The 12,961-nt window shown below is 30.8% G+C and overlaps 1 protein-coding gene and 1 long non-coding RNA gene across 3 annotated transcripts in view; both read left to right on the forward strand.

Annotated features, from left to right (window-relative positions):
* ZPBP (zona pellucida binding protein) overlaps positions 1–12,961 on the forward strand; it is a 120,050-nt gene that overhangs the window by 12,506 nt on the left and 94,583 nt on the right. For both annotated transcript variants that reach the window (XM_076006257.1, XM_012735981.3), the window contains one exon: positions 5,793–5,942. In XM_076006257.1, coding sequence (XP_075862372.1) covers positions 5,793–5,942 — 150 coding nt within the window. The remainder of the gene's footprint in view (positions 1–5,792; positions 5,943–12,961) is intronic.
* Positions 2,794–3,412, forward strand: LOC142872887 (uncharacterized). The gene is made up of 2 exons (XR_012920971.1): positions 2,794–2,900; positions 3,253–3,412. It is a non-coding gene; the product is annotated as an uncharacterized LOC142872887 (long non-coding RNA).

Below are 12,961 nucleotides of genomic sequence, written 5' to 3' on the forward strand. Positions count from 1 at the left end.
ATAATTCACTTCATTCTTTTAGTAGGAACAATATGTTATTTTACTTACTTTCACAATGGAAAAAGTAGGTGTGCAGAGTTATAGCTATTTCTCTGGGTAAGTGAGAAATTGTATTAATACACTGGTTTTTACCTTTATAACATCTATTCCCAGGAAGTTCTGGTATTCTACCTTCATAATTATATTTTATTTTTCAATGTGGTGTCACATCATAGCTTATTGCCTACCATAAAGCTTATTAATCTCTCTGTCATTTTTTATGGAAAAGTCCTCATTTTCTTAAAGTTTGAAAAACAGAGAAGCCTTTTTGGACTCTAGCTTAAACTATCCTGCACTTTAGTTATCATTTTATGAATATTCCAAAGATAGTTTCACTGAAATTGAGCCAAAGAAACCATGTAGTTATGTAATTACTTGCACATGCTTTGGAAAATATATTCAGGTTGTTTAGATGTATTGTGAAGGGTAGGGGAGAAGTCTTAGACTTGGTATGTCTCTCTTTTTCTCTGTCGTTTGTTCATTATTTTTTATTTGCGAAGGTAATGCATTTATTACAATAAGTTCTGTACCTCCCACTCTAACCCTAATACTATTCTGATAAATTAACTTATTATATACAAATATAAATAAGAAATATGCAAGTTATAAAGCACAGTAAAACAAACATCCTTGAACCTAGTATACAAGTTAAGATATACTATTACCCAGACTATCAGACCTCCCAATAAACTGTCTTAAAATCCCATTCATTTCTCCCAAACACCCCTCTGGTAAATACTGCCCTGAACTTTTACAATATTTATTTTTTTTACTTTTCTTCATGCAGTTACCACCCCCCCCCCCCAAATTGTGTATGTATTCAAAAAGTATATATTTTACTTTTATTTTGAATTTTTTTACATTTTTCTTCCTCCTCTCCCAGCTTTTTTCAGGTATGATGGATAAATAAAAATTATATATATTTAAGGTGTAGTATGTAATATTGTGATATAGCCATACAATGTGAAATGATTACCACATCAAGCTATTAGTATATAAATTACCTCACATAATAACCATTTTTTTGGTATGGTGAGAATTACTGAGATCTACTCAAGTATATATAATTCATTATTGTTACCTACATTCACCATGCTGTACATTAGGTTTCCAGAACTTATTTATCTTACAACTGAAAGTTTATACCTTTATACCAGCAATGCCCCATTTCCCCCAACCCCCCAGCCCCTGGTAACCACCATTATACACTCTATGTGTATGAAATTGACTTTTTTAAATTCCACATATAAGTGATACCATGTATATGTCTTTCTATCTTTCAGTGTCTGGCTTATTTCACTTAGCATAATTAATTTTATACAAATAATAAACACATGTAATCAGATACTGCTCTAAACAGTTCACACATATTAGTCATTTAACTTTCACAAGGCTTTACAGTAAATATAGCCATTTTCTTCATTTCACATATGGGAAAACAAAGGCGTCAAGAGAATAAGGTACTTTCCTAAGGTCATATGTCTTTGAGGTCTGACTTCAGAGTACATAGATACAATTTCATTGAGGTAGGAACACATTATTTTGTGAGTTTTGGTAGTTTGTGTTTTTTTAGGGAATTTGTCCAACTTGTTGAATATTTCATCTTGTTGAATTTGTGTGTGTAAAGTAGTTTGTAATATTTTTTATTGTCTTTTTTAGTGTATTCAGGGTCTATAGTGATGTGCCCTCATTCACTGTTGATGTTTTTTGTGTCTTCTCTCTCTCTCTCTTTTTTTTCATCTCTGTGGCTATGTGTTCAACAATTTTATCAGTCTTTTCAAAGAACCAGCTTTTGGCTTCATTGATTTTTTTTTTTTCCTATTGTGTTTCTGTTTTCAAAATACTGATTTTTGCTTTTAACTTTATTATTTCCTTTGTTTTGATTGCTTTGGGTTTAATTTGCTCGTGCTTTTCTTTTGCTGTCTATAGAATTATGGGTTGAAAGTTTCTTTAACATTTTAAAGATAGAATTCTGTGTGTGTGTGTGTGTGTGTGTGTGTGTGTGTATTGCTTGCATGATTTCTAATGATAAGTCCACTGAAGTTCTTATCTTTGCCCCTCTCTGGGCAGTATGCCATTTTTTCAAGATTTTCTCTTTGCTTTTCATTTTCAGGGATTTGAATATTATGTGTATCTCTTTTATTTGGTTTTTGTATTCATTCTGCTTGGTGTTCTCTAAACTTCTTGGATCGATCTAGAGCTTGGTGTTTATCATATTTTTTTTGAAAATTCTCAGCTATTATGTCTTCAAATATTTTTTCTTTCCTCTTTTTTATATCTCGTCTTCTTCTGAGATTCCCATAACTCTTACATTACCATGTTTGATATGTTCCACAGCTCTTGGATTCCTCTCACTACTCCTCCTATTTTTTCTCCATCCCTTCCCACTCTTCTTCCCCTCTCCTTTCTCTTCCTTCTTCTCCATTTTTTCTTCCTCTTTGTGTTTCAGGTTAGGTTTCTTTTGACTTATTTTCAAGTGTATTTATTCTTTTCTTGGCTGTGTCAAGCCTGTTTATGAGCCTATTGAAGGAATACTTTGTGTTATTGTAACTTTTTTCTTTTTGTTGTTTTTGTTTTGTTTTTACTTGTAGTATTTTATTTGATTATTTCTGTAGTTTCAATCTCTCTGTCGAAACCACCTCTCTGATCTTGCGTGTTGTGTATGTTTTTCATTAAATTCTTTATCATATTAATCATAGTTATTTTAAACGAACTGTCTGATATTTCTTATATCTATGTCTTATAGGAGTCTGGTCCTGAGCATTTCTTGGTATCTTCAGAATGTACCATTTCTTGTCTTTTTGTATGCCTTCTAATTTTTGTTGAAGTCAGACATCTTGAATAAGACAATAGTTATTGAGGTAAATATTTTAATGCTTTGAGATGAACACCCTTCCTGTTAAACCTTTAGTGTTATGGGTTTGTGTTAATGTAGTTAAGACTTGTCTGGCTTTGATGTTGCTTGTTGGTGTTGTTACACTCAATGCAATGAATGCTTCAAATACCCTTAAAAATGTTTCAGAAGTTATTTTTTTTCAGTGTGTAATCTTTCCTGGACTGTGGTTTCTTATTTTGTGCTATTTCCCAGAGAGAACCTCTTACTGCTCTGTCAGCCCTATTCCATTGCTAATTTTAGTAAACTCTTATTAGTGGTGGGTAATTTGGAGAGAGGGACATTCTCTGATGTTCTAATTAATCTTTATTTTTTGGCAGGCATAGTGTTCCTAGGTTTGGGGTGTGGCCTTCACAATTGCTCCAACTCCTTCAGCTTTAGTTTTGGCCTAGCACTTCTTCCTGACTGTTCCCCAAAGATGAAGCACCTTTTTTTTCCTGTTTCCTTTCTGAGCTGCAACAAGTTTCTACAGTGCACTAGGTGACAGTTTTTGTTTTTTCTCTTCCTGTATATTAAAGCTTTGTTCCTTACGGGGGGTGTAAGGGAAATAGGTATGGGTAGAGTTTCGTCAGGGCTGGTAAATCCCTCCTCTAGCCAGCACCCTGTGGGAAGTTTGCTCAGGGTTCCCCTGATCTTTCTTGTAAGCCCCTAGAGCTATTTGTGTATGAAAAACCTGTAAGAGGGTTCCCTTTGTATGTGGTCCCCAGGGACTTGACTTGCTAACACTGGTCTATACTTAGCTTTTTAGCAATTCATTAAAAACATTTAGCTGAATCATCTTACTTCTTTATGTGGCAGCTAAAGCAAATGCTTAGGTCCTGATCTGTAAGCCCCTGTCTACCCTCAGATTTCAGGTTATTAGTTGTCCTGCCACCTCAATTCCTTAATAGGATCAAGAAATGGTTAATTGGCAGTTTTTATAGCTTTTTGTTTATTGTAATGGTGCTATTGAGGCTCTTATATCCATGTTTCACATTCAAGCTCAGACCAGATAAGATTTTTAAAATATTAAGCTATTTTATTATTTTAAATATAATAAGTTGTAATGAAATTGTGCTTAAATTTTGTCATTTAATTTTAGAACTCTTAAGATATGGGCTTCGAGATATCTAGTCCAACTCTATGACTTTTTAGATTATCAAGCTAAAATCTAGAGAGGAAAGAAATACCAACTTTAATTAAACAATTATTTATTTAGTATCTGCTGTTACATTAGTTCTTGTAGTACATAGCCCTTGGCATCATGATGTTTCCATTTTGACTTAGTCACTTAAGGGTTTGAAAAAACAAAAGTGCTATTATAGCATGTGTTCTTACATTGAGTATGAAGTAATCAGGATATCTTTTCAAAATGTAGTACTTTTTTTTTTTTTCATTAAGAAAGAAGCCAGGGAGCATTTTATTATAGATTGTATACTACTTGATTTCTGGTTTCATATCTAACATTGTAGTATGCATTCAAATACATATTTTGATACACTTATTAAATGATACTTTTGGTATGGGAAACTTGCATTTTAGATTATTGCCAAATTCTAAAATTTCTTTAAAATTCATAGATATCTTTTATTGTATTCCTGTGAGGTGTTTGTTTCTCCTGAAATATATAGCAAACACATTCATGTTCCCCACCCCTGTCCTAGAAACTCAATCAATATTTGTTAAACAAATTAATAATGAAAAGTTCATCACTAAGAACAGTTATCTTTTGTCTTATTTTGGAGAAATATTTGAACTTAAAATTTATAAGCAATAAATTATTTATTTAAAATAGAAAAAGGTAGACAATTATTTCCTGAGATAATAATTTCAGTTTCAATGAATGGAATATTAAATTATTCAACTAAGCAAATTTTAATATCTAAAAAATTTTCTAATGAAAATCTGTGGTTATGAACTTTCAGAGTAACAGATTTATAGCTTTTTCAAGTATTTTAATGTTCATTGTATTGGTTATATGGAATAATGCTGTGAGATAGGCTATCACGTATTATAATTCTTCATTGTACAAATGAAGGAGCTAGATTTCAGATAGATTAAGTGGCTTCTCAGGGTTACATAGTTTGCAAGAGAGAAAGGTCGTCCTCAAACTCAGGTCTAATGCCTCTAAAGGCTGATTTACTTTCTATTTCACAGCATAGCTTTCTCCCAGTGTGACACTTAGAAGTGTGGCTTGTTGAGGTAAAAAGTGAGCTTAAATCCCATTCTAACTCCCAACACTGCAACTCTGTGATTGAGACCTTGGACAAATTAGGTGATCTAGTCTCCTATTTATTTTTTTTTTCTTCTGCAATTGTCAAGGTTACAACCTAAATTTTCCTTTATATCATGTGTAGTGATAGAAATATCTAGTTGTTAGGGTTATATTCTGTTAGCTTTTGTTATGGGTACACTATTTTATCTGTTTCATATGCAGTTTGTAAGCTTACTGAGGCCATAACTCAACGTTAAAATATATGATTATAGTATATATAAACATATACTATATAATATTACATGCATATTTTATGTATGTAATATGTATATATTTGTGTATACATGTACTATATTTGTGATAGTGTCCAGTTCAATGCAAGGAGCAGATTCGGAGTACATTATATTCATGTCCTTGTTAGTCTGTTATCACTTAGGTAGCCACAAAATTACTGAACTCTGGCTTGTGAAAGATTGACACTAAGAAAGTTATCCTGGCACCCACTGTCAGCAGGCCCCAGATGCTATGACTAGCTCTGCCCTCAACTCCTTTAAGTGATGGTATAGATACATTTTTATTGTTTTACTTTGCTTACAAAATGTTTTGGTATTTTATCTCTCATATGTAATTTAAGTAACTAATAACTGTATCTTATTCCTTTATTAGAAAACAGCACTGCACAGATAACATCCACAGGAAGCCTTGTATTCCAGAACTTTGAGGAGAGTATGAGTGGCGTTTACACATGTTTCCTTGAGTATAAACCTTCTGTGGAAGAAGTGGTTAAAAATCTTCAACTAAAATATATTATATATGGTAAGAAGTGACGGTAGTTGTGTTTTAACATTTCTTAATGTTTTAAAATGTTTAAATGTTTTAATAAGTCTGTTTTAAAGGGATTTTGCTATTTTTAGTCTTATTTAATTAAAAAAAATTACTGCCTGCCTATATTTTACAAAGTGCTTTGTTAAGGGTTAGTGGTGGCACAGAGTGGTTAACAGAGCATAGTCTATTTTCTTCAGAGGAATGTCAGTGTGTACACAGATAAATTTAAGTGTATGAATGAAGCAGGGAATGTAGACAATTATGTTTTCAAATTATGATGGTAATATAGTTTATACTATATTAAATTCTAAGTATTTAAAATTCCAGGTCTCATGATTGTTTTTAAATTCTGAGTATTAAAGAGCATAGCAATTTATAACCCTTGCATAGTAGATAAGAACCTCAGTTTCTAAAACTCTCTTAATGCTGTATTTTGAATTTTTGCCAGTTTAACAAGTTAATAATGTCATTTCATGGTTTTTAATAAGAATTTTTCGCCTTTGGTGGGTTATTTAAATTTTGCTATTATATTTGTATGAGCTCTTTGTGCATGTATTTGTATAAATAGCCACTGGGAGATATGTACATATACAGATACTCAGCTACATAGATATTAATTTTGTGTCAAATTCATTGTATTCTATGTTTTGCTTTTCTTTAGTTTATTGGCCTTTTTTTATCCTAAATAAAGGATAAATTTTTAAAATTTTATATTATCCACAAATGGTATTTTCTTTTTGGCTCATGTTTCTTATTGTATTGAGCAAGGTATTCATTATCCCTTGGATTATAAGAAGAGCTGATTTTACTTACAATTACATTATATTTTTACATTTATAATCTTTAACAATTTTAGAAAATTATAAAAATAAACTAACACTGAAAATGATCAACTCTGAATTTATCAATCCAATAAGTATAAAATGGTGACTCATTGCTTTACTATATACTTTATTAATTATTAGTAGGTTTGAACATCTTCTTATATTTTTATTATGGAATAGATTAAATTTCATTGTCATTTTTTATGTTTTTATTATGCAATAATTTAAATTTCATTGTCATTTTACTTTTGGATAGTTTGCCTTTTTCTTACTAGTATGTAGGTATTCACTATTCTGGATACTAATTCTTTCTTATTCATATTTTAAATAATTTTTGCCTAGCTCTCACTTGTCTTATGATATTTATACTAACAGAAGTTTCAAATTTTGTTGTGAGATTTATCAGTTTATTTCTTTGAAATGCATTTCTGTTTTGTTTTGTTTTAGCTAAGAGATTATTTCCTATACCTAGAAAACTAAAATAGTTTCTTATATTTTCTTTTCTAGGCCTATATTTATGTTAAGCTTCTGTTTTGAGATTGTTGTAGATTCACATATTGTTGCAAGAAATAATTCAGAGAGATCCCATGTATCTGTTACCCAGCTTCCCCCAATAGTAACATCTTGTTAACCTATAGTACATTAACAGGCCAAGATACTGACTTTCTACTCATCTTGTTCATATTTCTCCAGTTCTATGTGTATTCATTTATGTGTGTGTGTGTGATTCCATAATTGTTATCACATGTGTAGGCTCATATATCTGCCACTAGAGACAAAATGCAGTGGGGTCCCATCAACAGAAAGATGCCTTTTATTGTCCTTTTATAATTGAACTCACTTTCCTCTTACCCCTATCCTGGCAATCATTAATTTTCTACAATTCTATAATTTTGTGATTTCAAAAATATATAAATATAGTGATATATAATCTTATGGGATTGGCTTTTTTCATTCGGCCTAATTCCTTGGAGAATCATATAAGTTTTTGTATGCATTTAGTGTTGCTATAAAGGAATCTCTGAGGCTGGGAAATTTATAAAGAAAAGATTTATTTGGCTCTTGGTTCTGCAGGCTGTATAAGAAGCATGGCACCAGCATCTGCTGCTGGTAAGGGACTCAGGTTGCTTACACTTGCGGCAGGAGAGAAGGGGAGCTGGCACGTGCAGGGATCTCATGGGGAGAAAGGAAGCAAGGAGGCTCTTTTTAACAGTCAGCTCTCCTGGAAACTAATAGAGCAAGAACTTTCTCACTGCCATGAGGACAGCACCAAGTCATTCATCACGGATCTGGCCCCATGACCCAAACACCTGCCATTAGGCCCCATCTCCAACATTGGGGATCAAATTTCAACATGAGATTTGGAGGGTATAAACATCCAAACTGTACCAGTCACTCATTCCATTCTATTATTGAATTGTCTTCCATAGTATGCATGTACCACAGTTTGTTTAAGCACCCACACATTGAAGCACATATGGGTTGCTTCAAGTTTTTGGCTATTACATATAAAGCTTCTATGAATATTTGGGTCTAATTTTTATATTGACATAAGTATTAACTTTCATGGGATAACTGCCCAAAGTGCAGTTGATAAATCATATGATAGTTGCATATTTAATTTTATAAGAAACTGCCAAACTGTTTTCCAGAGTGGCTGTACCACTTTATATTCCCACCAGCAATATAAGAATAATCCAGTTTTCCACATTTTCACCAGCATTTAGTGCTGTAATTACTTTTTATTTTAGCCATTCTTATAGGTGAAGCAATATGTCATTGTGGTTTTAATTTGCTTTTCCTTAATTTCTAATAATGTGTTAAACATGTTTGTATGAGTTTATTTGCCATCTGTACATCCTGTTTGATGAAATGTCTGCTGATATTATTTGATCATTTTTTCATTGGAATATTTGTATTTAATATATTACTGTTGAGTTTTTTGATAGTTTTAAATATATATATGTATATATATGTATATATATTTCTAGATACTATTCCTTTTCTGGGTATGTTATTTGCAAATATTTTCTTCTAGCCTATGTTTTGTCTTTTTATTCTCTTGACAGGATCTTTGCAGAGCCACAGTTTTAATGAGGTTTGGTTTATCACATTTGCTTTCATGAATCACGCTTTTGGTATCAATCTGAAGATTTTTTTACTGCTAGATCCCAGATTTATTTGCCAGTTTTTTTAAGTTTCATAACTTTCCTTTTAACATCTATGTATGGGATGTATTTTCAGTTAATTTTTGTATAAGGTTTGTTGAAGCGTGGTTTGAGGTTGAATTTTTTTTGCATATGGATGTTCAATTGCTCCAGCAGTATTTCTTGAAAAGGTTATCTTTCTGTCATTGAATTGTTTTTGCACCTTTGTTAGAAATCAATTCAGCATATTTACATGGGTCTTTTCTAGGTTCTTTAATTTCTTTCATTGATATGTGGGTTGACACCTCCTTTGCCAATACCACATTGTTGATGATTACTGAGTATATGGAAAACCTCAATACCCAGTGTAGTGATTTCTCCCACTACTATTATTTTTGGAGATAGTTTTCAAGAATAGTTTTTGCTATTTTAATGTCTGTCCCTTTTTGTATAAATTTATAATAATCTTGTATGTATCTATAAAATATCTTGATGTGATTTTATAGGAATTACATTAAATCTATAAATAAATTTGGGGGATAATTGTCATCTTTATTACATTGAGTCTTTCAGTCCATGGGCATGGTATGTCTTCCCATTTAATTAAGTCTTCTTTAATTAAGTCATTTTAATTAAGTCTTAATTTGATTTCTTTTATCTGGATATTCAAGTTTTGTTAAGTATATACCTACATATGTAAAAGTATGTAATTTTATTTTTTTGAAGTGATTATAAATGGTATTATGTTTTAAATTTTGAATTCCACATGTTTATTAGTTGAAGTCATATAACAATTCTTGCCTTTTTCATTTTTGTACATTCTTCATGGGACAATCATGTCATCTGCAAATAGAGACAGTTTTATTTCTTTCCAGTCTTTATCATTTTTTATTTTTATGGCTTTATTAAAGATCCTAAGGCTTCTGTTACTATGTTGAATAAGCATGGTAAGAATGGGAACCCTTATCTTGATGTTAATATTTGGAGAGAATCATCTAGTATTTCACCATTAAGTATGATATTAGGTGTGTGTTTCTTGTATGTACCTGTTATTAGGTTGAGGAAATTCCCTTTCATTCTACATTTGCTGATTGTTTCATTGTGAAAGGTTGTTGGATTTTGCCAAATTTTTTTCTGCATCAATTGATATAAACATGGCTTTTATTTTGTATTTTATTAATATGGTATATTACGTTAATTGATTTTCAAATGTTAAACTATTCTTGAACTTTTGGAGTATATCCCATTTGGTCATGGTGTATAATCCTTTCAATATGCTGCTAGTTTTGTTTGCTGGTATTTTGTTCAGAATTTTTATATCCATATTCTTAAGAGATATTGGTTTATAGTTTTTTTTTCTTGCAATGTATTTGTCTGTATTGGGGTAATACCAGCTTCATAGGATGAGTTGGGCATGTTCCCTACTATTCTAATTTTGGAAGACTTTGTGAAGAATTGTTACTACTTCTTTAAATGTTTAGTAGAATTCATCAGTGAAGACATCTGTGATTGGGTTGTTTTCCATGGCTAGTTTTCTGATTACTAATTCGAACTCTTTGTTATAGATCTGTTAAGATTATTTTTTTCTTCTTGATTCAGTTTCAATAGTTTGTGTTTTTTCTTTAGGAATGTCTATTTTATCTAAATTATATTATTTATTGGAATAGAGTTGTTGATAGTGTTACTTTATAATTCTTTTTATTTCATTAAAGTCAGTAGTAATATCTTCTCTTTCACTTCTTATTCTAGTAATTAAAGTCTCTTCTCCCTTTCCCTTTTTTCTTCTTCTTTCTTCTTTTTTCTCCTCATCCTTCCCTCTCCCCTGCCTCTCCCTCTTCCTCCCCCTCCTTTCTTATCCTCTACCTTCTTCCTTTTTCTTCCTCCTCCTCCTCTTCTTTCCTCATCGTCCTTCTTCCTTCTCCTCCTCCTCCTTCCTCCCCACTTCTTCTTTTTTGTAAATCCAATTAAAGGCTTATCACTTTTGTTATCTCTTCAAAAAAACTAGGTTTTGATTTCATTGATTTTTCACTTTTTAAAATTCTTTTTATCATTTATCTCTGCTGTTGTCTTTATTATTTCCTTCCTTTTACTTTTTTGTTAAATTTTCTATTTCTTTTGCATTATCCTGGGGAAAAGGTTAAGTTATTGACTTGAGGGCTTCTTTTTAATTAAAAAAGGTGTATTTTATATGTATGTATTTTATATGTGTATGTATATAAATGGCATATTATTTCCTGCTAAGTACTGCTTTAGCTGTATTCCATCGGTTTTGACATGTTTTGTTTCATTTTTATTTGCATCAAGATATTTTCTAATTTCTCTTTTGATTTCTTTGACCTAGTGATTATTTAGGAATATGTTGTTAATTGTCATACATTTATGAGTCTCTCAAATTTCTTTCTGTTACTGATTTTTAATTTCATTTTATCATAGAAAATACCTTATATTATTTCAGTTTTATCAAGGTTGTGGCTAAGCATATGCTCCATCCTTGAGAATGTTCCATGTGCACTTGAGATAAATGTATATTCTGCTGTTGTTTCATGGAATGTTTACTATCAATGTCTGTCAGGTCTATTTGGTTTATAATGTTATTAAAGTATTCTATTTCCTTAATGATCTTCTGCCTAGTTCTTTGATCTATTATTGAGTTAATAAATGAGATATTGAAGTCTTCAATATATTTTATTTCATTTTTGCCTATTTTTGTTTCATGTATTTTGATGCCTTATTGTTAGGTATGTATATATTTATAATTCTGTATTTCTGATGTATGACCTTTTAATCATAATAAGAAATTTCTCTTTTTCCTTTAGTAATATTTTTTGTTAGTTTTAAAGTCTATTTTGTATAATAATTGTATATCCAGTACTGCTTTCTTATGATTGCTTTATGCATGGTATGTCTATTTCCATCTTATTATTTTTCCGCCTATTTGTATCTTTTAATCTAAAATGCATCTCATGTAGACAACATATACTGTATACTGTAGTTAGATATCATTTTTAAATCCAGTCTGACCATCTCTGCCTTCTGATTTGATTGTTTAATCCATTCACATTTAAGGTTGTTATTGATATATTATGATGTACTTTGCCATTTTACGTATTGTTTCCATATTCCTCATGTGTGTTTCTCTATTCTTCATTAATTATTTTGAACTAAATGAATATTTTCTAATGTAGCATTTTAATTTCTTTACTGTATATATTTTGAGTTATTTCTTTATTAATTATGCTATGGATTACCACATATAATAACTTATCAGAATCAGTATCAGATTTACAATAACCTAATTCTAGTGAGCAATAGAAATATTACTCTTATATAGTTTTGTTCTCCTTCCCTGATTGTTGTGGTATTAATATTATACATATTATATCTGTAAATGTTACAAACCAAACAATATTTCATTATTGTTTTATATAATTTTATGTCTTTCAAATAAGCTGAGTGTAGAAAGGGGAGCAAGTATATATTATATTTATAGGTTTTGTTATATTAGCATCTTATTTATCATTTGTGGTTCTCTTCATTTGTTCCCATGGATTCAAGTTACCATATGGAGTCATTTCTCTATCCCAGTGAAGCTTTGCCCCACCCATCTCTTTTGTGCTCCTATTGGCAAATATGTATTTATATGTTATAGGTCCAATGATACATCACATGTAAATTCTTTTATACAATTGCTTTCTAAATCAGTAAAGAGAGAAAAAGGTAGAAGAAATATAAACTTACATTGTCTTTATAATTACATAATTACCTTTATTGGTGCAGTTTGTTTTTGTATAGATTCAGATTATTGCCTAGTATCACATTCTTTCAGTCTGAAGAACTTCTTTTAGTATTACTTGTAGGGTAGGTGTATGTGACACATATTGTTAATTCTTTCTTCTGTTCATTCACATCTAATCTTGAGCCCCGTAATACATATTTCCTTTCAGTCTTTTTACTTTTCAACTGTTGAATTTCCATTTGGTTCTTTTTTTATAATTTTAGTATTTATTGATACTCTCTATTTGCTGTAACATTATCATCA

The sequence above is a fragment of the Microcebus murinus genome, chromosome 9 (assembly GCF_040939455.1).
Source record: "Microcebus murinus isolate Inina chromosome 9, M.murinus_Inina_mat1.0, whole genome shotgun sequence".
Lineage (NCBI taxonomy): Eukaryota > Metazoa > Chordata > Mammalia > Primates > Cheirogaleidae > Microcebus > Microcebus murinus.